The 26,846-nt window shown below is 39.7% G+C and overlaps 1 protein-coding gene across 1 annotated transcript; it reads right to left on the bottom strand.

Annotated features, from left to right (window-relative positions):
* Nucleotides 1-25,758: 25,758 nt before the first annotated feature.
* LOC103417884 (uncharacterized) lies at nt 25,759-26,668 on the bottom strand. The gene has a single exon (XM_008356039.4). It carries the CDS (start codon nt 26,409-26,411, stop codon nt 25,959-25,961), a length of 453 nt encoding a protein of 150 aa, XP_008354261.3. The 5' UTR covers nt 26,412-26,668; the 3' UTR covers nt 25,759-25,958.
* Between the last annotated feature and the right edge of the window lie 178 nt (nt 26,669-26,846).

Here is a 26,846-nt window from a genome sequence, read left to right as displayed (position 1 = left end):
ATCAATTCATGCTCATACTACACTCAAATGAGCCAAGTCAAAAAAACCAACGCGCAATCTAATATTTTTTTTTAATAAATTACCTTTGTAATTACTTAAGTTTTTAGAGAATAAGAGGTTTTGATTAGTCAGTCCATATTTGTAGTCTCTAAATCCTAAATCTTTATAGTAGGATTTTTTAAATTAAAATTAGCTAGCTTTTATGCTACTTGGCTTAATTTTTTTAGGAATTATTGAAAACTAAGTAATTACAAAATTAAACTTTGGGCAACCCGAACCCAATCCAAGTAAACCCTAACCCAATTAAACTCGAGCTCAAATAAACCCGAATGAAATCCAACCTGAACACGAACTCGAGTCTGAATTGTAAAAATTGGGTTATGATTGGTTTGATCTTCCAACCCGTCCAAGCTGAGTTGCACCCCTAATCCGTGTGGGCACTCTCTCCAACTCCTTTTACGAATTCGGCTGTCAGTAGTGACCACGATGTTAATGGTGGTATTAGGCCTCAAAACCAGCAATTGATCAAGCACGGCCTAGCAGCGAAACTGGAAGCCACGGCGTCGTATTGCGTATTGCATTGTTGATGACGGTATTGATAGCGTCGTATTTCAGTTGGCAATATCCAATGCGAGTGTGACTGGGATTTTTTATGTTTGCATTTTCCAAGAGTTCTAAGATCATTGACCACACAAACTGTCCTCTACGGATTGACAACAATGGAGAAGAAGATGATGTTCGGTGGCTGGGTACGAAGGCGAAAGCGAGGATTAGTTTATTTTATTGTTTTTTCTTTTGTTTTATTGTTTTTTAAATTTTTAAAACACGTTTCCTTTTTTAATTAAAAATAAACTTTTTTTAATCCACATCATAATATTGGAGTAGGGAGCTACAATGTACCACACACCAGCACACAAACACATTTTTTAACAAAATTCAAATAGAATGACGAGATTGTTTTGAACAACCCATTTTTAGGAATGACATTGATTCATTTTCAATTTCAGAAGTCATCTCGATGGAGTGAGTTAATTTTAAAGGTCATTTATAATATAGCCCTTATATAAATTCAATATCATTCTTATCCGAGTTTTTAACACAAATAGTCTCTGAAATTGATCAATCCCATCAAGGTGGTCCTTGAATTTGAAATCAATCAATGTAATCCTTGAAAATGAGTCAATCTGGTCATTTCATGACAATTTTGTTAAATCTGTTGTGTTTTGATATGGCACATAACTGAATCTTACAAGTTCAACTAAATATTATTATGTGAAATAAAAATATTTAAACAAAAAAAAAATCTTTTCATACAATTAAAAAAATAAATTGTGACTCTGGGATTTGACTTAGCCAATGGTCAAGCTCGATGAGTTGGGACTGAGTCTAGCTGGGATTGAGGATTGTGAGTTGGGCAGCGAGTCAGTGTTTGAGTTGTCGACGAGTTTCAGTGAGAAAGAAAAGGCGATGGTGGTGGCGAAGGAATGGATGTCTCCAAAGCTAAAGCCCAAGAGATCGTTGGTGACCAGTGTAAAGATCACGACTGGTTTGGCTTCTGTTATGAAAGATGAGTTGTAAAATTTTGGATTTGGCATGTGAAGAAAGTTGAGGATCCACCATAAAATCAATTGGTTATATAGGAAGTAGTAGGTTCATCGTCTCATCAATATGGGATTCATTTTCAACATGCCCCTCACGTATGACGAATTTTCAAGCCTAACATGTGGGCAACACAAATGGGATGACTGGAGCGCATGTGACCATTGAGTTTCACACGTGGGATAACCTGCTCTAGTACCATGAAGAAAGTTGAGATTCCACCATAAAACCAATGAGCTATATAGGGAGTAGCCTAACTACTTATAGCCTGCTCTAGTCCTCTCTCATCAATGTGAGATTCATTCTCAACACCATGAAGAGAGTTAGCTATATGGTCCATTTCCATTCTCATAGCCGACGATGAAAATCACCCAAGCACCCATCCATCACCATGTACGACATCCTCAAGAACGTCTACAAGTCCACCGTCGCCACCTCAATCGATATGGATGGCAGCAATCCTCCTCATCTGGAGGGAGATTGTCGATGCAAAAGTGAAAAAAGGTAGAGGAGTCAGTTTAACTATTTTTTTGTTGTAAATGACTTAATTTAAGGAGGAAGAAAAGGAGAGAAGGGGGACGAGCCTGGGCAATGGGCATTAGACGGTGAGGAAGGAACCAGTGTGAATTGAATTATACAGTATTAGTAATAAATTTAAGCAAAATTGCATCAAATTGAACTGTTAATATTTCTTAGTTCCAATTTCAGTTTGAAAGTGAAAATGCACCTAACTTCACTGCGCCCACCCTACTTGCACCCATTGCTTTACACATTGGTAGTTGCAAAACTTGGTTCAACTTGCAATTTATATTTGTGCAATTTTTTTAGGATTGTGATTCATAATTCATGGGGAACATGGTGGGAGACAAGACACATTATTCTAATGACTGTGAGAGTGGAGAAGGTAAGCTACAATAATAATAGTTTTTTATAGTTCAAGTGCAATAATAAGAACCCGGATCCTAGTCGAATCTCTTTGTGAGGATTCTGGGGATTCATTAATTATATCCGTTCATCATACATTGTACGATAAAAAATTATTTTAAATATTTTTATTTAAAATTAAACAGAAACAATACTTGACAAAAACTGATCGGACGATTTACGATGAACATATACGATTCACGGATCCCCAAGATCCTCATCAAAAGAATTCGGAGAGGATCCTGTTGGCAATACTAATAGTTAGCTGACAAAACTCTTATGTGTAATTCCACCAGCGGCTTAAGCCTCTCTATTACCCAAGTTTGTTAAGTAACTTCATCAATAATTGAGAGAGAGTTTATTTTATGTATCTAAATAGCACTATTCATTGATTTAAAACAAAAAAGAAAAAAAAGGACTATTCATTAGTAGAATAGTAATGCTTCTTGTCAAAAGTCATTTTTATTAAAAATGGGGTGAACTACTAAACGATCGTGTGTTTGACATGCTTTAGAACTTAAGCAAATAAACTCATATAATACGCTAATAACAAATTAAGAATGAGTACTCAAATAATCAAAAGCTTAATTTGTTTAAAAAATATATAGTTTTTCAATTTAGAGTGTCTTTGAATTATCACCTAAGTGAAAATTATGTCTCTAAACTATTTTTTTAGAAAAATCAATCCTTAAATTATAAAAATCTACCAATTACATTCCTTATATTACATTCGAAGCTACTATATTTAATTTTCCGTCAATTTAAGTCACGATACTTGCATGTGATATAAATTGGAGGATAGATTGGTAATTCTTCATAAAATAATAGTGTATGGAGTTAACTTTAGAGGATATATTAGACGTTAGATACTAATAGAATAAAAAATTAGACGTTAGATTCACAACCTATATGAAATGTTAAGGGGTTATAGGCGAGAAAATGATGGTATTACACTCTAAAGGGTGTCAAGTGACTTGAGCTGACGAAAAATTAAATAAAATAGCTTTAAATATAGTAGTAAGTGTTGCGGTCATATTAGATTAGGAATGTGATTGTGTAAATCCTAGTATATCTTGAAATATCTCTTATATTCCTATTAGGAGTAGTTTACCTATTAAATGTTGTAGTCTTAAAGGGAAAGGTTTTACCTATCCTACTACTATAAATAAAGGCACAATGGGGTGGAATAACACATACCCACAATTACACATCTCTCTCTTCTTCTCTCTATGCCGCACGCTCTCTCTCTATATGGCCTCCATAATTCATAATTGTTCAGTAAATTATGCCTACAACACATTATCAGCATGCTCTTGACGCTGCGTTAACAAGAGAGTTTGATCTTCAATCAGGGGAGTATTACGTTTCAATCATTTTTTATGATTAATTTAATATTTTATTGAATTGATCTACATGCTATTGATTCAATTTAATTTTTTCTGTGTTGAACGTGATACAACGCATTAGAGAAGCAATTTCGACTTTATGAGAAGGATCTTCTACAAATTCAAAGGCTTTTATTGTTTTCTGCTAATCAGGTACGCTTAAAATAAAATAAGATATTTGAAATGACCTTGAAGCATGAAAACATTCCCCATGATGCATGAACCCCCCATATTTATATTTTCCTTCCGATATATATATATATATATATATATATATATATATATATATTGTATATGTCCATATATTTGTCAATATATATATTTGTTTCATATATCGCACAATTAAATTGTTATGTGGAATATGTGAGTCAAAGTATCAAATTAAATTATAAGCAATTCTAGGGTTTCTTAAACCCTACCTATGTCAAATTTTTTTGGGAATTTGGATATGGTATGGCACCACCCCTTGCGGTACAAACTGGGCAGCAGCCCTCTGAGCTTTGCTGCATTCACATGGACCTTGACAGCAGCCTTGCTACGAGTAGATGGTCACCCCAGGCCTTCGGCTTGGTTGGGATGACTCGGGCCCGTAGCCCACATTCATTAAGGAAGCTTGCAGTTTTCCTTTTTGGACCTTCATATGCTCTCGGCCTATGCCAGCAAGCTGTCATGCTTGCAGGGCCCTTATCCCGCACGCCACTGGATTGCCAGTAGCAAGTCCGCGCTGCTTACCGGGTCATTCCTACTGCCCAATTTGATGCTAGCCATTCGGCTGGGCTTCCCGTGCATTATCGAGCCAACAAACTTGCTAGGCCTTGTTCCCGTGCCTATCCCCTTGGTCTAAAATGCCAGCCTTAATGGATGAACTTATAACCCTTGACCCGTGGCTTGCAGCTCACATCTGAGGCCTTTTTTGGGCCATGCCTTTTACTCAAGGCACCCAACCCGTGCCCAATTATTTGTTTTGGGGCAATTTTTCGACCCAATGCTATTATTTTAGCATTCTATATAATTTTAACCTGTCTGTTAATATTATTTTGCTTCTACAATCGACCCTGTATGGCCCGATTTATTGAATTAATTAAAAGTGACCTGCAGTCCATTAATCTGATAATGAATCTAAAATTATTGACCTGAAGATCACTTTTGGACATTAACGATTCAATAATTTATTTTTATACTTTGAACCGTTGACATACTTTCGTAGTCCTAAAGTACTCACACTTGAGTTCCTGAAGAAACTCAAATCCACTACACTTAGTTGTATATTGCATTCTGTGTTCTTGCAGGAATCTCTCTTTTATGAACTAAACGTTCATAAACTAAATTGAACCTGTAGTTTCAAATTTAGTGCATTTGAAACCCGAAGTTTTCATAAAACAATACACCCATGAAAACCTGATGTTTTTCATGAAAACCATGTCTTAGAACTCGAATGTTCCAACTTTGATGCTTATGGATGATTCATTCCCATAGCACTAATCACAATCTTGTTCCCCCCAATTCAGTGGATTGTCGAACCGTCACAAGTTCGATTTTCCTGATTTGGATGTTTCTAATAGAAACCACTTTATGTGGGGTATAAGATGTGAATCTCCATTTGACTATCAATAAGCTGAGAAACCATTGAAGCCAACAATGGCATGAAAGAGCTGAATAAGCCTCTGCCATGATCTTCATTCGAAGACTTATGCTCAAAGCATTACAAATGGAAATGCCTCCCGATCGAGGATTCCATGGCTCTTTGGCTCGCTCCTATGAATTGTCTAATCATGAAAGACATTGCTTGAAGCACACCATGATTACATCCATGAATGAGTACAATTCTGAAGTTTATAAAACTGATCGAATTTTGACTGGAGAATACTTTTCTCGTCTTTCCTTGTTTCTAACTCTCCCTTGAAGCAGCAGTGTAGATAGCGGAAGTTTACCAAATTCTCGGATCTGATTACTACCACAAACATATGGTAGAATCAGGGCCTGCCAAGGTGTGGCATCATGCCCGAAGTATGATCCTTAGTACCTAAGACCTAAAACTTCAAGAATAAGGGAAAATATTCTCGAATCTTAACCCTACAGAATCTATTTCCATCTCGATGGAATAGACCATTGGTTATGCACCTGTTCATGCCCTTACCAATGTTGTTAAGGAGTATCATTCTAGTAGTCAATATGTGAGACTAATTTTGCTGCACCAAACATCGTTGGAAGAGCAGAATTTTGACATGGATAGCCTTGTTGGCTGAATCCCCTTAAGTAAACCATTTACTTTTTGAACATTTTTCCATGTTCTTGGATTCACGTTTGGTGTATGTTTTACTTATGGATAATCTTATTATATTTCCCTTGAATATGAGTTAATTGAATCATGTTTACATGTGACCAATTTAATTAAACACGTGATTAGGTAGGAATGTGGGAAAATTAGTTGTTTAGATGAATGCGTACTACGCACACTAACTTTACACCTAAATCACATCTCTAACAACGACTTCAGGTCTATCCAACTTGATTAAGAGCATTGGCACGCTCCTCGTTGCATGAATGGTACTGCATCACCATTTAAGGGACCTTAAATTCTCTCTGACGTTGAGTTTATAAGGATATTTGAGATAACAATTATCATAAATGAAACCACTGAAGAAAATAGAGTGAAATATCTTTGCACCACCTCCAAAAATGAGCTTGAAACTTTGATTTGGGGCCAATGGGTTGTCTCCCAACCAGGAACACACCGCATGTGGTCGGCCTAGAGCTGGGTGATTGAGCAGTTTACTTGTTTTGGCACGACCATTTGGGACACTTAGGTCGAACAATGATTATGAAATCCCGTTCCTGGATTTCACTGTTGAAATCTATGTATTTGTATTATTGAGATTTTATATTATTTTTCGGGAATTTATATTAATTTATTTGAATTGAGGTTTTAATTAAACTAGTTATGAGGGTTGAAGTTTCGAAATTAATTATTTAAATTCCGTAGACCTTTCAATGACATAATTTATATTTTCAAATAGAGCTCGATCTCACGAACGCATAGGTGAAAACAGTTCGTGAAATGGAGTTATAACGAAGAAATTAGAGATGTTTTAGTTGTTGGGAAATAAATAAATAAATAGATAAATGTTTAGAAGTTGCCAAGTGGCAACAAGGGAGAGGGGAGAAAGGAGAGAGTGCGGGATAGAAAAGGAGGGGAGCAGCCCAATCAGAAGAGGGAGAAAGAAGGGGAAAAGAGTGAGAGATGAGAGGAAAGAGGAATCGGCCAAACCCGACCCGGTTGATTTTCCTGTGGAAATCCATCAATTTTCAGACGAATTGAGAGGTTCCACCCTCACCAATCATCATTACATTACTCTCTCTTCAATTTTCCACCTTAATTCGAGCGGATTTGGTTTCGTTTCACAATGAATTGCGTCGTGGGTGTCCCGAAGTCACGGAGGCAAAATCCGCCATTTCTGCGAGCTTCTCTGTCGATCATTACCATCTTTCAGCTCCTCATGAGGCCAGAAAAAAAGCCCAAGCAACTGTATAGGTGGGGGAACCCTGGAGGTGCCGGATCGAAGGCCACACTTTTTAGGGTTTCAGGCAGATCGAGGCTATTTCCGGCCACTTCCCGGCCGAACTAGGCTTCGGCCCAGGTATGAAAAATGTTCCTCTCTTGGATTTTTACATTTTTGCAAAATTTGGTAATTTTTGGAATTAGTTGAATTTTCTGGCGAGTCGGGGCGGCCGACCGCCACCCACGGCTGCACGTGCGGTGATGATTGGCCAGTGGGCCGTTAATGTCTTCCTAAGTCCAATTAGATGCTCTGATTCCATAATTGATGTCCATATGACGTAATTGATTGTTTGAAGTTAGTTTCATTACGATACATAACTTGATAAAAATATGAATCGACAATCCGACCGTTGGATTGTCACCAAACCTTAATGCGTTATAAAACATAATCTTCCTGAATTGGATTTCTAAGTTGTAAAATAAATTGTGGACCGCCACCTAATTCTAGTAATTGGCGGAGATCCGACCGTCGGATCGCGATGGGATTTTAGTATGTGCTTCTAGAAGTGTAATGGGGACTTTGGGAGGTTACGGATCATAAATCTAATAGGTGGATCTTCCGGGTTAAATTGCTAGGGTATGGACCTCACCGTTGACTAAGAGTTGGCTTTTGGTCAACATGTCTCGAATAATTTGAATTACAAAAATTAGTATTACTAAAGACTCAATGAGGCTTTGCGAACTTGTCTTGGTGAGTGACTTTAATATATGTGATATAGTTATTGCCCTGAAAACTCCCATGCTAGTATACTTTGTGGATACAACATGGATTTCAAAAATATGTTTTATGCTAAATAATTGTTTTTATAAAGTTTGTCATCGATCTACTTTATGAAGCATTATGTGACTTGGATATTTGAACTGTTGATGGATTGTTTTTTAAAATATATAATTGATTGTTGATAAACATGAGGATTAGTAGAGGACCGTTACCTTAGTGTCAAGGAGTTAGGTGATACTGAGTCTGCACCATGTAGCAGTGGTACATGGATGATCTTGATTGGTTAATCCGCATTGGGGGACTATACTATTTATGGATCGCGCTTGGTTAACCCGCGTTGGGCCATCCTTATGGCCATATATACTTAGGGGTGATCATGCTTGGTTAATCCGCGTTGGGTGATCACTGCCTAACAGTTATGTAGGTGTGACTCTGCTTGGTTAGTCCGCATTGGGGGGGGTCACTACCTACCTGATTATCTTGACCCTGCTTGGTTAATCCGCATTGGAGGATCATAATATATATGGATCGCGCTTGGTTAATCCGCGTTGGGCGATCCTTATGGCCATGTATGCTTAGGAATGATCATGCTTAGTTAATCCGCATTGGGTGATCACTTCCTAATAGCTGTGGGAGTGACTCTGCTTGGTTAATCCGTATTGGGGGGTCACTGCCTACTTGGTTACTTTCTCGTGGGTGGCTCTGCTTGGTTAATCCGCTTTGGGGGGGCATTTCCTGCTTGGTTACTTATGTAGGCTTCAACCGAACTGGCGTCCCTATAGCCCTAGTTTTTAATGTATTGATGAATGATGAATTTGAGAATCTTGTGGGTTGAGTTAGAAAAACTGTTGAATGTCTGGGTAACTCCTTCGGAGTTTTCAGTGACTTAACTATGATTTCATATTTGAGGTTTATAAACCGTGATCGATGGTCTGTTTTTATTTATTATCACCTATGTTGTATTATTGTCACTCACATGAGCTTCGCAACCTATCCGAGTTCTTGATGCCGATGTACCATTCCTATGGTGTAGGCATTGATTGTATAGATGTCAGGTCTGAAGAGATTACAAGAAGTTGCTTAGTATTTTGGTTGGATTCCGTTGAGTGGTCCGGAATCCTTACTCTTACTCATTTCCATAAAGGTAGTCGGACCCTAGAATCGAGTGAATATGAATTGCTCACAGTAGACATTGTGTATAAATTAGACTTATCATGTTAGTACTTGGAATCCAGTGGGGAATTATGTAGGGTTCATTTTAAAAAATTTGTGAGTTGAAATATGACCTTATTGATTAAATAACATAGTAACTATTGATATCATGCATCTTTGATTTTTTAGGATTGATTAATTAGAATGATTGTGGAATGATGTGGGATATGATTGTTATTATTATGATTAGTCTCGTTGCTCAAAGTGGCTTGAGAATAATACTATGCTTTGTTGGTTCTTGGATATGTTACATGATGTGGATTAAGGTTTCATGTTGAAAAAAAAAAGATTTATATGACGGGTGAAGTGGAAATGTTGATTGTCATATTGGATTGTTGTGTAGCCCTAAATCTGGTACTTCTATACTTGTCAAGTTCTAATGATTGATTAAGGAATGTTATATCTTTCGGCTTGAACATATTGTGGTAAATGTAGATGGGTAGTGAATGATGAACTACGAATGGCTTGATCCCTATTGAGGGTACGTAGGCAGTCTAACTGGAGGTTAGATGCAGCCATATAGCATACGAGAAATTATTACAAAATTAGGACTTGAGTTATGCTTTGTTCATAGTCCAGAGGCTTAGGTACATTAGATACACAGGTACTTGGTGACGTCACGTGTCGATCCTGGACGTGTGTCAGGATCGGGGCGTGACAATGATGCTGCGACGCATCCCTTTACCCGAAGTAAGGATCTTGTGCCTACAAGCACATTTTGCCAAGCCTAGTTCACCCTTAATAGCCTCGCCTAGTGATCATAAAGCGCAATTTAAATGATCGCCTGAATTTTGGTAAACGTACCAAATTTTTGGTTTCTGCCTAGGGCTATGTAATCTTGTACACAGTTATGTTGGTCCACCTTGAGGCCCATTGCCACCCAACCTATATGACGTTACAGTTGGTTACTGGGTACGAACCTGATGATTTTTCGTATTTACGCATTTGGGTGTGCATTCCATGTGCCAAGTTGCGCCACCGCAACGTACCACTATGGGTCCTCAAATAAGGATGTGTATCTTTTGTCGATTATGATTCTCCTTCACACTAGCTCTATTTGAGCCCTTGCACAAGATCTCTTTACAGCTCATTTGTGGGTTGTCACTTAATGAGACAGTTTTCCCATCGTTAAGGGGAGATAAGAACGTCAAGGTTCCTGGAGAATGGCGCGAATTTGCGTGGACGTTGCCCACTATGTCTCATCTCGATCCCCATACCGCACAAGTGTGATAATCAAGTGCGATGAATTCTAGTTTTCAGAATGTTGCTCCAGACGCATACCTCTGATCTAGCTAAAGTGATGACATCATATACCAACTGTGAACATGCCTGCAAGGATTGACGTACTTAACGGACATCGAGTCAACATCCCTGGAGGGTGTGTCGACCCTGTTGGACGGTCCGGTACACCAGCGGATAGCCAATCAATTTATCTTGGCCTGGAGCATGACAGATGATTCGGTTCGTAGGATTCACTTCCCTAGAAGAGGAAGGCACGACACAAAATGAATCTAAACTCAATCGCTATCTCAAATCATTTCCATCTCATGAGATTAATCCGGATTACTCCCGAGACTTAAAGTTCTTGGTCCAGTATACTAGTTTGGATGAGCTAAATGGAATTGAAATGAGATTATCATCAATGATGTTTTCACTTATATGGTAGCTACGGACATAAATGAAAAGCAACGATATTGAACCGTATTCCATTGATTAAGTGACAATGTAGAACTGATTGGACAACTAAAGTTACAATCGCGGTCAAATTCCTTACCAAAGTGTGTTTTGGACCTGTCATTCCTACACTACCTAAGGTAACCCTATTGTGTTACAAGTGGGAAAGGAATCGTTATGAGATGAATGAAATAGTGCGATATGATGCACACCTTACAGCGCAAGGTTTCTCTCAAACGTCATGTGATTGATAGCAGCATGATGAAATGAGGTTATTGTTTTCTCCATGGGGATATAGATACGGAGATTGACATGTAAGTTCCCGAAGAATTACATGGAATGGTTCAAATAGTTCCAAAACCTCGAAACACCCTCTTAACTCGTTTTGAGGCGTTCACTACAATCTGCTTTGAATATTTATGCCCTTACACTTTGGTGTCGATTCGGCGAGATTTTACTCTGACGAATACCATCACTGTGGCCGAATCTGACGACGACGATTCGTGAACTTCGTAAGAATAGTAGCCTTGTCTTCAGGTTCGAGAACCCAAGAGGCCGAGACGTGTTCTTTCCTCGGCCGCAATCGCAAGATGTAGAAGTCAGCCGCGCACCCAACACAACATTAACAAATTTACTCCTCGGTCGAGCTCGACCGACGAGTTGGCATGCCCCGCATTCATCGAAAGACGTAGTTAGCTTATAGATTACTCGGCCTGCGTGCCACATAGGCTTGGTAGTTTTTAGGGTCAACATTTTGGCAGGCCCAGTGGGACCCAGTGCTAAAACTACGAAGTTCACATGATCCATCTCGATCAAGCTTCAAGGGATGAGTGTCATCGCCTATTAAAGAAGCAAAAACAACTTCTCGAGAGATTGGAAGAATTTCTGAAAAGCTAGAGGCCGGGGGGCAAATTTCCACTCCGGCCACAACCAATATTTGGCCTAAGAAAATTGTTAATTTGGCCGAAGAACAAAGGCCACCTATTTTTTCGGTCGAGACTGAAAGTGTGGTAGGCCTAGAAGAAAAAGTTCAAGTTTCTGAGCCAAAAGTCGACTAAGAAAATGATTCATCAGAGGAGTGCTCCAATGACGAACAAGGTCGAGACATAGACCTAGCCGGAAAAACCACGCCAATCGATATGATTATTGGCGATAAAGCTATATAGAGAAATCCCATTCGGCTAAGTTATTCGAGTTAAAAGCTGAAATCGGCGAAATTATTATGCCCCGGGGGCATAATAATTGTTCAACACATTCGGCGGCCGAAAATGAAAAATATTTCTCCAAGTCAAAAATATATGGAGATCATTTTTTATTCGGCTCAGTGCAAAGTTTGATTGGCTATGATGGTATTAAAAGATTTCGGCTTGGAACCAAGCATCGCTGGCCTTTCCCTGATTATGTTTCGGCTGTTTTTATTTTCTTTTGTTAAAACAACAATATTGAATAAATTATTTTCTTAACCATTCGGCTTTTTAGGCCGATGCATAAGAAAATAAGGGGGCAACATAGATATAATCGGCGGTTTAAATTTTTTTTAATCTCGCCGAGGATGAGCATATATAAAGAGGCTGCTTCGTGAAATTTGATACTCGGTGCAAAAGAGAGAAAAATTAGGAATGGTTTTTGATGCACTGACTGAAAAAATAAATAAATAAAATTAGTCGAGAAGGAGTTGGTTGAAAAGGAGTAGAGTTTTTTGCCGAATATATATATATATATATATATATATATATATATATATATGAGAATCAGCCAAAATGCCCAAATGAAAGAAGTGTGGTAGTCGGCTTAGATGTTTCTTGGTTTCGATCTCGGCCTCGACCATTCTACAAAGGTCTCGGCCTCGACCAAACAAAGACCTCGGCCAGAGTTGCATATGTATGCCTCGGCCAATATATATATACACATAAAAGAGGTCACTGAGGGTGGGCCCCGAGGACAATCTGCACCTTGAGGGATTTGCTTTAAATTATCTACCTTGCCAAAAACATTCTATGTGGCAAGCATTTTCTAACAATTTAATCCCTTACCCCAGTTTAGTGATGAAATTAACAAGCAGTGTCCTATAAAACTGCATGCCCATAGTTTCAAAGTCAGCATCCAACAATTTGTCGAGGTATTTGGGATATTTTTCTCACCGGACTCGGCAGGTCCGTCAAATTTTTGCCGAGTCATGTATTAAAAAGGTTTGCTTGTCCGACGAATTGTCCCTTTGTGGTAAATAAGTTGGTTTCAATGTCTCGGTTTTATGAATGCTCGGGTGCAGTGGATCTGTGGAATGTTCAAAAGTATAATTTCCTTAACCATTCGGCTTACGAGCTGAAACTTAAGAAAACTGGAGGGCAATGTTTGGACCCAATTTTACACCATCTGTCCGAACGATCGAGACTGTTGAATGAGTAGAGTTCTAGATCTTCTAGGAGTTATTAAGCTATATCCAGCTGGTTGTTTATTCGATCAAGGAGATAGAAGTACACTTTAAGCGGGTTTGGGATGTTTGGTACGACTCACGCGGCAAACAATTTGTGATAATGGCGGATAAGGATTTGCAATTGATTTGCAAATGGTGCATGGATAAGACGGCATGGAAATTGGAGCCTTGTTAATGGTCTCCACGTGGGAGATTATTTGAAATGGTGCCGTGCAATAATGAAATGTCAGAGGAAAGGGTTTTGCTTTGGTTGTGTGTAGATGGAGGAAAGCATGTGGCAAAGCCACATCACCAAAGCAAAGCAAGAAGTGCACACCGAGGAAGGTGTTTTGCAATTGATTGTTTTTTATGCGGATCAACTTCAGGAATTAGAGTTGCAATTAAACTCTGCAACATTATCTGACCGTGCAAGCCAAATACTTCAGTCCTATAAATACAATGAGTTGTGCAACGTAAAAAAGACCTCCAATTCAACATACAACTGCCCTGCGCAAACTCTCTCAACAACTTGAGATTTTTTATTTTCTCTTTTCACTGACATATCTTCCGTTGGCATCAACAACACTGTGAAAGCAACCGGTGATATCTTCAGTCAGCATAGATAGCTCTGTCGCTGTAGAACCAGCTGATCTCACAACATCTTCCGTTGGCATCAACAACACTTCGGCGATGACGGTTGGTTACCTATCCAAGTCTCGGTCGAGAAGGATTTCCGAATCCTTATTGGTCGAGGTCATCTCATTAGCCTTCTCGGCGAGGTGAGGTGTTACAGTTTATTAGGCTCGGCACATTGCACGCCGAGTTGGTTTATGATTGGATACTCTAGAGTGGCATTTAGAGTTCGGCATTCCGACGGTCGAACCACGTTTATTGTTAAGACACATATCTGCTTTGAGTATTTGTGCCCTTACACTTTGGTGTCAATTCGGCGAGAGTTTACTCTGACGAATACCATCACTGTGGCCGAATCCGACGACGACGATTCATGAACTTCGTAAGAATAGTAGCCTTGTCTTCAGGTTCGAGAACCTAAGAGGCCGAGACGTGTTCCTTCCTCGGCCGCAATCGCAAGACGCAGAAGTCAGCCGTGCACCCGACGCAACATTAACAAATTTACTTCTTCGCCGAGCTCGATCGACGAGTTGGCACGCCCTGCATTCATCGAATGACGTAGTTAGCTTATAGATTACTCGGCCTGCGTGCCACGTAGGCTTGGTAGTTTTTAGGATCAACATTTATACAGTTGGTATTTATAATTTTAACATACCTAACATTTTACACATATACCTTTAGTACTATGAACAATTACACATTGAAGAATAACAGTTATACAGAGAAGAAAAGAACACTACAACTATTTTATTATTTTTTACACGGTAATCAATATACATATTGTTAATAAACTCGCAAGGATTTTCATTTTTGCAAGTATAATTTATGAGACACTGTTTGGACCTAATTTTGCACTATCGGTCTGGGCAATTGAGATCGTTGAGTGAGCAGTTCTAGACCATTAAGTACGTGAAATGTTAAGATATTTTTTAGCTATTATTGAGTTGAGTGATAATATCATGATTTTTAATCATGATAATTATCTCTTAATAACATACTAAATTATCTTGTCGCTTTCATATCCTAAATAAAAAGAGGTTGCAAGTAGCAATTTGCTTACCAGCACCATTAGGACTCTTTATCAGACTTGGGAAGTAATAAAATCCCTATTAGACTCTACAAAATCATCAAGCCTTGCCAAGCTGCAGGAATATGCATACTTGAAAGATAATATTCATATTATCTTGGAATTTATGACGGCAAGGCTACTGATGAATTATAAATACAAAGACATAGGCCACATTGAAAAGCCCCTTAAAATCAACACACAAATTACCAAGTGCAAAGCTTCTCAACAACCCTGAGATTTTTTCCTTTCGTATTTTCTTCCCACCAACACATCTTCAGTTTGGATAAACAGTACTATGAAGGCAATCGGTGACATCTTCAGTTTGGATAAATAGCACTGGAGTCGTAGAATCAGCTGACCGAGGAGCACCTTCAGTTTGGATAAACAACACTGCTTCGAGACCAACTGGTTATTACCCAAGTCTCGGTCGATAAGGATTTCCGAGTCCTTGTTGGTAGAGGTCATCTCATCAGCCTTCTCAATGAAGTGAGGTGTTACCAGGTTACTGGGTTCGGCACATTGAAAGCCGAGTTTTATTTTATGATTGGATATTCACAAGTACATTTTAGAGTTCAGCATTCCGACGACCGAACCACTTTTACAATCAAGACATTTATCTTTTTCGAGTATTTATGTACATACAGTTTGGTGCTAGTTCGGTGTACTTATACTCTTACTAATATAATTACTGAGACCAAACCTAGTGTCGATGATTTATGCACTTTGAAGAGATTAGCAATCTTGTCTTCAGGCTCTAAAACCCAAAGGTCAAGATGTGTTCCTTCCTCGACCGCAGTCACAAGATCAAGAAGTCAGCAGCGCGCCCGATGCCACATTAACATATTTTACTCCCCGGCCGAACTCGACCGACGAGTTGGCACGCCCCACACACAACCGAATGATGTAGTTAGCTTATTAGTTACTCGGCATGCGCGCCACATAGGCTTGGTAGTTCTTAGGGTCAACATTTTGGCACACCCTGTGGAACCCAATGCTAAAACTACAAAGTTCATATGATACATCAAGATTCCGATCCGGCTCCACTTAGCATACGAGCTCCTAAATCAATTGGAAAAACACAATGAGGAGAGTAAAAGATCATTGGAAGTGGAAAAAGTTCTTTGTGGCCATAGAGAGATGCAAAAATCATTTGCCTACATGTTGAGAATAAGAGCTCATGTTACCCCACAAAAGCAATGGGTAAACGAAGACAGGGTTCGATTTAATGCTTGGCTAGATGAAGAACACTTTCCTTGCGTTCCTAATTTCAAATCAATTCCATTTGAAAATGGTTGAATCAGAAGGTCGGGGGGCAATTTTTCACTCCGGCCACAATCAAACTTTAGCCTAAGAAAATTGTCACGTAGGCCGGAGAAAGAGTTAGGCCACCTATTTTTTCGATCGAGACTGAAAGTGTGGTAGGTCTAAAAGAAAAGGTTCAAGTTTCTGAGCCAAAAATCTATTTAGAAAATGATTCATTAGAGAAGTTCTCCAATGAAGAACATGGCCAAGAGATGGTCTTAGATGCCGAAACCATAACAGTCGATAACGTTATTGGCGATAAAGCCGATATGGAGAAATCTCATTCGGCTAAGTTGTTTGAGTTAAAAGTCAAAATTGACGAAATAATTGCGCTTGGGGAGCTTAATTTTTCAATGCATTCGGCAGACGAAAATGAAAAATATTTCGTCATGTCAAAAATATTTGGAAATCAATTTTTATTTAGCTTGGTGCAAAATCTGATTGGAAATGTTGATATTAAAAAATCTCGGCTTTGAATAAAGCATGGTTGGCCTTTTCTTGTTATGATTCGGCCAATTTTTTTTTGTTTGCTAAAAAAAAAAGAAAGAATTATGAATAAATTATTTTCTTAATCAGTCGGCCGTGGTGCAGGGGGCAACATGTTGTATGAGCGACTGTTAAGATGGGGTATCCTCGGCGGTTCAAAAATTACAACCGTTAAGATGGGGTATCCTCGTCGGTTAATTTTTTTTTTAATCTCGCGGTGTTGTCAGTGCTTGTGGATTAGATGGCTCAAGTTCTGTGAAGGCAGTACATGTGGCGTGGGTGTATCAAAAGCCAAAAAGAAAGGATCTTTATGCTACATATATTTTGCAAGTCAACACCCACTTTAGGTGTGTTAGAGTGGCCCATCAGCAAAAAGAAATTAGGAGGTATTTTCCAAACTTGGCATATTTACAGCATTAGTTCCAAGGTGATTTTCTATGCACTGCTCTAAATTATGTTTTTGACCAAATGGAATTAATTGGTCTACCAATTTTTAACATACAACTCGGTGGAGGGCCAATGTTTTGGCCAGAAGGAATTGTTCGTGATAATTTTTGAAATCCAGTTGACAACTGAATGAACTTTTAGATGAATGGCGTCGGTGCAGCTACTTGATTCCAATTTTTGGAGTATTCCTTTATTCGGTAGAGTAAGTTCAAATGAAAGTTGATACTTTCCTCGACCATTCGGCTTACGGACCGATATTCAAAGAAAAAAGGGAGCAATAAGTGGTGTGCTTAGCTTGATCATTTTTTCAGTCGAGCCATTCGGTTTAATTATTTTGGCACTCGGTGTATTAAAGGCCATTCGGTGTATTAGTGTGCTTGGCTTATGGGCCGATATTCAATATTTAAAATTTTATGGCCTTGATTTTCACAAAGCCATTTGTTGTTGGCAATGGTTCAAAAAATCTTTAGGCCAAGTGCAAACATATCGGTGGAGAAGTGAACTTTCATTCGCTGGGGCTGTTCAGCGAGAATGTTTCTCATGCATGGCTCAGTTGAGGTGTGTGCCATTTAAGCTAATTTGACTTTGGTGTCGCCTCAGGCATGTGGTTTGATTCAGTGGGACCATTCCGATTGGGCCAAAGGCGATCTGCTCAGTGAAGATTAAGCGGGCCGAGTAATGCTGCACATTTTATGACTTAAGAAGAAATACTTTCACCTAAATGACGGCGGTTGTTATTTATAGAATGTTGGTGCTTGCTGTGATTTCACCAAGGATTCCCATTTGATTTTAAGATGACCAACTGAAGTGGAGTGGCTTATATGTCTCAGAATTTGGGCGCACAGTGCCGAGCCGAAAAGGCAACTGAGCGCTAGTCTCCGCCGACCCTTTTTGTGTGTTGGAAATCTCCTCAAGACACCCAGTATACGTTACTCAATTAATTTCTGAGCTTGGCTGCACTATGAGCCCAGTTCGTGGTATCAACCCATTCGGCAGCATCGATACGCTTGCCGTGGAGAGCTTCGAATTCAAAATTTTTGCCCAAGTCAACTTGAATTCAAGGCCTGGATTCTAAGATTTAATTAGTTGGTTCTTCCCGTTCGACGATACACGGCCGACTGCATATCTAGTTTGACGTTGATTGAAACTGATTTTCGGAGTTTCGGTGAAGTTATATCAGCCCGTCATGTCGTCGTGCTTCATAAAACTCGGTGGTGTGCTCGCCCAAGTTCTGTTATTGGTTTCTGCAGAACTCGGTGCCAAGGAGAAAAATCTTCAGCAGTGACTCAATGGAGGGTGTGAAATGTCCGTAATAGCAGTGCATCTCAGTTTGAATCTCAACCCAGTGGCATCAATCATTGTTAGCCGAGCTCGGTGGTATCGACCCATTAATTAAGAAAGAGCTAGGTAGTTCCCGGGATTGATGTATGGAGGAATAATATGGCTGAATATTTCGTATGCGGTGAACAGAGGCTAAGTAGCCCATATATATACAAATACAAATAGAAAAGTCAAATCCTAATTCTAATCCTATAAAGCCGTGATCCACAATACATGGAATAGCATTTCCTAGTTTAGACAAATACAATATTATACATTAATTACAATATATTCTTAATACCCCCCCCTCAAGTTGGAGAGTGAAGATTACGAACGCCCAACTTGTCTCGCAGCTTCACAAATTGATCATTCCCTAAAGCCTTTGTAAATATATCAGCTAACTGGAAGAATGTAGGCACATACGTATGACGAATTATACCAACTTGTAATTTTTCTCTAACAATATGGCAATCTATCTCAATATGCTTGGTACGTTCGTGAAAAACAGGATTTGCTGCGATGTACAAGGCTGCATGATTATCACAAAACAATGAAGCAGGAGTTTTCTGGGGAACTCATAAATCTTGTAATATGTATCCAGCCAAGTTATTTCTAGGCAAGTATTTGCCATAGCACGGTATTCCGCCTTAGCTGATGACCTGGACACACTTCCACAAAATGAGTGAATTGCCAAGAAAAATACAATACCCCGTAACTGATCTTCTCGTGGCACGACATCTTCCCCAGTCAGAATCACAAAAAGCTTTCAAGTCTAGATTATTGTTGGCTGAAAATAGTAAACCTTGACCCGGAGTGCCTTAGATATATCTAAAGATTCGCATAGCTGCATCCCAATGCGGTTTCCGTGGCTCGTGCATAAATTGTCTCAAAGTACGAATAGGATAAACGATGTCCGGTCTAGTAACAGTGAGATATATCAATCTCCTAACTAACCTTCTGTATTTAGTTGGATCATTCAACAATGCTTCGTTTGTGGATGTAAGTGCTAAGTTTTGTTCCATCGGAAAATGATATGGCCGTGCATTGAGTAACCTTGAGTCTTGTAGAATATCGAGTGCATATTTTCGTTGTGACATAAAAATTCCCTTTTCTGAGCGTGCGAACTCAATACCCAAAAAATACTTTAGATCGCCAAAGTCTTTAATGCGGAAGCGTTTGAGAAGAAAGGCTTTGAGTTGTTCCATCTCTTGGATATTATTTCCTGTGATAAGTATGTCATCAACATAAATAAGAACAACAGTGATTGAAGTACCTCGGACCTTGGTGAACAAGGAATAATCCGCTTTCGATTGATGATATCCAGCTTTTTGAATATCGTCTGAGAAGGTGGTGAACCAAGTTTTGGATGCCTGTTTGAGTCCGTAAAGGGACTTTTTGAGCCGACATACAAGATTCTCCCTCTGTCAGCGAAGACCCGAAGGGGGTTCCATGTAGACCTTTTCATGAAGAGAGCCATGAAAAAAGGCATTCTGAACGTCTAATTGGTGAATGAACCAAGTATGAGCAGTAGCAACGGTAAGGAGACAACGCATAATGGTGAGTTTGGCAGTGGGTGAAAAGGTTTCCTGGTAATCAACTCCCTTAACCTGTGTGTATCCTTTTGCAACAACACGAGCCTTGTAACGATCAAGAGAACTGTCAGACTTGTACTTCTTTTTGAAAACCCATTTGGAGCTGATAAGCTTATGACCCAAGTTTGATTATGGTGTAATGCATATAATTCTGTGTATGAGCAGTAGCAACGGTAAGGAGACAACGCATAATGGTGAGTTTGGCAGTGGGTGAAAAGGTTTCCTGGTAATCAACTCCCTTAACCTGTGTGTATCCTTTTGCAACAACACGAGCCTTGTAACGATCAAGAGAACTGTCAGACTTGTACTTCTTTTTGAAAACCCATTTGGAGCTGATAAGCTTATGACCCAAGTTTGATTATGGTGTAATGCATATAATTCTGTGTGCATAGCTTGTTGCCAGTTCGGATCAAGGATAGCTTCAACATATGTGGTGGGCTCAGATGGACCTGTAATGTTAGCTAAAAATGAGCAATGGGCAGAAGAGAAACGAGAGTTGGAAAGAAAATTAAATAAGGGATAATGGGTACCTTTTGCAGAACGTGGTGCTAGAGAAGAGTGATTGACTTGGTGAGACATGTGACAGTCTTTAGTCCATGCCGGTGGCTGTTTGGGACAAGTGGAGTGCCTGGGAGAAGGGAGAATGGGTGGTGAAGAAATGGGAATATCAGGGTCGGGATGAGAGGCATTAAGATGCGTAGGAGAAGGTGTAAGAGGTGTAGGATGGGTGAGGACGTGGAGTAATGGAGGAGAGGTGGGCATAGGTTATGGATGGATGTCAGTGAGGGGGGAATATGTGGGATAATGGGAGTGGGAATGTCGGTCCGTGAAGGGGCAGTAGTGGGGTCATTGCCATGTGGGGTTAAGGCAAGAGGTTGATCAATGATGTTGGCAGGTGCAAGAAGTGGTTGATCAATGATGTTGGCAGGTGCATGAAACAGTAGAGGAAAATGGGAAATGGGAGAAAAAGAGGTAGGGTCCTGATTTATGGGGTTAAGGGTGGTGGTATGAGAATCAGGAGATGAGAGCACTTCCACCGGGGGTGGGATAGGCCGACACATAGCTAAAAAAATGGCCCGGCACCTAGGAAGTCTCTCCAGCCCACAGGATTGCCTGGCACCCAACCCAAGTTGGTCATCAGGCCAGACCAAAATTGACAGACCTTGGGACCGGCCTACATGACGTTAGGCTAAAGTCATGATCTGAAATCGGTGACAACGAACTCCATCTCCGGCGAGGAAGACGGTTGGACGATGCTACCTTTGAGGACGAGGTCGCCGACACGGAACTTGCTGTTGAGGATGATCTGGTTTTGGAAGCTGTTGAGGACGATGACATACAAATCCGGCGATGCAGCTGAAGGTCGGGGCGTAGGTCCAGAGGCGGCGGGTTTGGAGCTGGCGAGCCTGGGCGCTGATGTAGACCGGTTTGGGGCGGGTCAAATCACAGATGGCGGTGGAGAGGAAGCAGAGAGTGAAGGGGAGGTGGGGATTTGATGGAGGGTGGAAATGAGGGGTGGGTTGGTGTGCTCTGGTCTAAGGAGCATTTTTTGGGAGAAACTCAAAAATTAAAAATCAAATTATTAATTTTTATTATTTTATAATAAAAATTAATAATATTTTAATAAAATTGACTAGGCCATTTAGTTTTAGGGGTGGATATGCATTGGCCTATTACTGTTTATTAGAGTTTATCACTTTTCACTGAGTGGATTAAATGGGCTTGGTGCTGGCGCAAAGCCTTTAGGGGTGGAATTGCTCTGAAAGATTAGAAAATGGGAATGAAGTCTCATGAAATTTACATCACGGCTTATAAAAAACTTTTTAGTTTCTAAGTTGTAAAGTTTATACCCTTTGTGACCTGTGGGATAGCCAATGAAAACACACCGGTGAGCCCTAGGTTCAAATTTGTGGGTAGGGTGGACAACAGTAGCATAACTGAGACATCCAAAAACGCATAGATGCTCAAGGGATGGAGGACGTTTGTATAATAGTTCAAAGGGTGATTTGTTGGAAAGTAAAGGTGAAGGTAAACAGTTGATGAGATAGACGGTAGTGAGTACGCAATCACCCCAAAATATGAGGGTATGTTGGACTGAAAGTGTAAAGCACGTGCCACTGTAAGAATATGGCGATGTTTGCGTTCAACAACCCCATTCTGTTGGGGGGGGGGGTGTAAATGCAAGTGCGTTGAAGTTCGATGTCATTAGATTGAAAATAGTCCCTCATGGATAGGAATTCAGACCCATTGTCTACTATGATGGTTTTAACTGTGGCATGAAATTGAGTGTGAGCAAAGGTGATAAAGGACCTTAAAAGAGGTTGTGTCTCAGATTTGTGAGACATTAAAAGCACCCAAGTGCATCGACTAAAATCGTCCACAATTGTAAGAAAGAAACGAGCCCCATAGTGAGTGGGAATTTTGTAAGGACCTCATATGTCACAATGTAATAAAACAAACGGTGCATGAGTCGATATTGAACTTAAAGAAAACAGAAGTCATGTTTGTTTGGCTAAAGGACAAACACTACAATTATTGTCAAAGGAAATAGCATGAGAAAATAACAAAGAAGAAGCTAATTTGAGACGAGAAGGGGATGGATGCCCAAGTCATTGGTGCCATAAATATTCGACCAACGCCATGTCCAGTTTGACATTGATTGGATTTCTTTTATGTTTCAAGGGGTTCGGTGCAGTGTTTCAAATTTGACTGAACTCGGTTAAATCCCAAGTTCTGATCGTCTGCCAAGTCGATAAGTGTTGCCATGGAACTGTTCAGTGGGTCAAACTTTTTATTTTTTATTTTTCAAGTCATTAAATTGCAAGGAAGGCTCAATGGTATGTGCATAAAAGCCCCATATGCATGGAAGGCCAAACCGTTTTTTCAAGTCATTAAATTGCAAGGACGGCTCAAGGTAATCTTCTTCGGTGAGATTGTTAAGGATGTTTATTCGGTCTAGGAGTGTTATTTAGACAGAGAGGGGGTTTATTCAAGGACTTGAAATCGGCAATTCCAAAGCGAAAATGATTAATTTTCTCAACCTTTCGACTTACGAGCCGAAGCTAAAGGAAATGGGAGCATTTTTGCTCACAACTATTTAGTGTGGTGTATGCTCACCACCCTATTTATTATAATTAGATGAGTTTAAATTTCGAGATTCGTGTAATAGATAAGTATAAATCTCAAAATTCAAACTCATTTAACGATGATAAATAGGGTAGTGAGCATACACCACACTAAATGGTGGTGAGCAAAAATGCACTCCAAGGAAATTTGGGAGGCAATGTTTGGACCAAATTTTGTACCATCGGCCCGAGCAATTGAGGCTGTTGAGTGAGTAGTTCTAGACCATTGAGTACGTGAGATGTTAAGATAATTTTTAGTTATTATTGAGTTGAGTGATAATATCATGATTTTTAATCATGATAATTATCCCTTAATAACTTACTAAATTATCTTGCCACTTTCATATCTTAAATAAAAGGAGGTTGCAAGCAGCAATTCGCTTACCAGCACCATTGGGACTCTTTCTCAGACTCGGGAAGTAGTAGAATCCCAATTGGACTCTACAAAATCATCAAGCCTTGCCAAGTTGCATGAATATGCATACTTGAAAGATAATATTCATATTGTTACATCCCAGTCCGCATGGTAAGATATTGTCCGCGTTCGGCCATACCCTTATGGATCTGTTCTTGGGTTTCCACCCAAAACGCGTCTTACTATAGAGAGGTGAGCATGTACATATAAGGCACATTACCTCCTCTCCCTCGAACGATGTGGGATCTCACACATATTATCTTGGAATTTACGATGGCAAGGCTACTGATGAATTATAAATACAAAGCCACATTGAAAAGCCCCTTCAAATCAACACACAAATTGCCCTGCGCAAAGCTTCTCAACAACCCTGAGATTTTTTCCTCTCTCCTTTTCTTCCCGCCAACACATCTTCAGTTTGGATAAACATCACTATGAAGGCAACTGGCGACATCTTCAATTTGGATAAACAACACTGGAGCCGTAAAATCAGCCGACCGATGAGCACCTTCAGTTTGGATAAACAACATTGCTTCGAGACCGACTGATTATTATCCAATTCTCAGTCGACAAGGATTTCTGAGTCCTTGTTGGTAGATGTCATTTTATCAACCTTCTCGGTGAAGTGAGGTGTTACCAGGTTATTAGGCTCGGCACATTGAGTTTTATTTTATGATTGGATATTCACAAGTACATTTTAGAATTCGGCATTTCGACGGTCGAACCACTTTTACAATCAAGACATTTATCTTTTTTGAGTATTTGTGTCTGTACAGTTTGATGCCAGTTCGGTGTACTTATACTTCCACGAATATAATTACCGAGATCGAACTTGGCGCCGACGATTTGTGAACTTCGAAGAGATTATCAGCTTTGTCTTCAGGCTCTAGAACCTAAAGGCCGAGACATGTTCCTTCCTCGGCTGCAGTTGCAAGATCAAGAAGTCAGCAGAGCGCCCGACGCCACATCAACATATTTTACTCTCCGGCCGAACTCGGCTGAAGTTGGCACGTCTCGCATATAACCAAAGGACATAGTTAGCTTATTAGTTACTCGGCCTGCGCGCCACGTAGGCTTGATAGTTTTTAGGGTCAACAGACACAATTTGAAAAATAAAACGTTCAGATCATTTAAGTTTGATCTGATGTAGTCCCTATAATTAGGGATGTCAATTTAAACCATTAAACCTGATAACTGTAGATAACCACTCGAATGAAATGAATTTGGAGATGAAAATTCGATTATATTTTGGATATGGGAAAAAATCGAAAATATTATTTAGTTATGATTACGAATATGGTTATAAGGGTCTCTGATCCATATCCGTCCCCGAAACTGACCTGAATAATATATATTATATATAATATAATTTACATATAATAAATATAGTATTGTATAATATATATGCATATTCACCGAACCCATTATCTGAACAATCACAAAAGTTGGATTTTCTGAGAAAATTCAAAAGTTTTGAATCAAAACCAATGAAAATCTAATGGTGCTTATGGAAGAGATCAAGCATAAGCAAATGTATCTATTATATTATAATGACAAAATTAGTATCTAATATTATTTTGGTATTGATGAAAATGAATATACCGTTAACCGATAAAGAATTCGTTACCTGGTAGATATAGTTATAGATAATCTCCGACGGATAATTTACGATGGTTAATTTTTATGGTTATGAAGATGATCATAGCATATCTATTCCCAAACCGAATATCCCTACCCTCATCTAATCCCTACTTTTTCCTTATTTTAAAGCCTCCTATATAGAGCCAGCCACGTGCATTTTAATTTACTTGGATTAATTATTCCAGCAAGGAAAAATACTTATTGCTTAATTAATCTGCTTGAAATTGATGAACAAAGAAAGTGAACAAAGACGAATTAATTCATTAATCATGACATTTTATCAATTTAATTTATTCCCAGCCGCTTTCAAATCTACCCGTTACAATCAAAGGTTACTCAAAATAAAACTACCAGAAAAAAAAAAGGGCAAAGGAAACAAATGAAATAAGAGTGAATTTTTATTTATTTTTGGTGCGGGTGAAGTGATTTTCTCTTCTAGATTTACAGCCGGTGGTGAACGATTTCTGAGCCGAGCTTGGGTGCTTCGCGGGGCACCAATTGACCTTGCGCCAGCATCAGGGACTTGTAGATCTCGATGATCATTTTCTCATCATACTCCTTAACTGGACCCTTTCCAAAGGAGCCGACCCCGTAGTCGCAGACGGACCCACCGTAGCCGGTACTAAAGACCTGCGAGTTAGCGAATCCCAGCATCAGCTTGACATAGGCGTCCCGTAGCCACACCAACAAATTCTTGGGCGAAGGGATTCTTCTGAGGAAGCTCAGCTTCGGAGCGATTTTGATCCGGATCCGCCATACGCGCCTTTTACGGATCGAACCCAGCTCCGTCCGGTTCTTGTGCTGTCGACCCGACCCACTTAGCTTCTCGTAGCCTCTCCTCCTCCTCCAGTAGCCTCTCAAACCCTTGCAAACGCTTGTAGAGACACCTTCCATGGCGGCCGCTGCCGCTCGTTTCTTAATTTGTTAGAAGTGTTTGTGAATTGTGAATTTGTGACAGATGGGGAGAGAGAGAGAGGAGTAGTGAGAGAGAGGTGGGTGAGACGGGTTGAAAAGCGATTCTAATAAATATATTACGTTACAAAATCAGTCTCTCTCTGAGTGTATTTATATTATAATAGTAAGTCTGGTAGAGGAGGAGTAGGAGGGGTCAGGGGTGGTGATCTACTGAACATAAATGAGGGAGGTGCATTTCACAAGCGTGTCGCTGTCCATATTGAATGTTTTTGTGGTGCGGGGGCATGGTACGTTCTAGCAGCGTTTGTGGGTGGTGGGGGGATGGTATGTGCTAGCAGCCAGCTGCATTTTGATCCTTGGATATTAAACCAGGATGTAGTCAAATTTGGATTTGAAAGGATTTTAAAAGGGGAG

This window comes from Malus domestica, chromosome 03 (genome assembly GCF_042453785.1).
Source record: "Malus domestica chromosome 03, GDT2T_hap1".
Lineage (NCBI taxonomy): Eukaryota > Viridiplantae > Streptophyta > Magnoliopsida > Rosales > Rosaceae > Malus > Malus domestica.
The sequence above is the reverse complement of the archived record's forward strand: the minus strand, read 5'-3'. Positions and strand labels throughout refer to the sequence as shown.

What these genes read in the sequence shown, in the direction of transcription:
- LOC103417884 (XM_008356039.4), bottom strand. Translation starts at nt 26,411, where the DNA reads ATGGAAGGTGTCTCTACAAGCGTTTGCAAGGGTTTGAGAGGCTACTGG.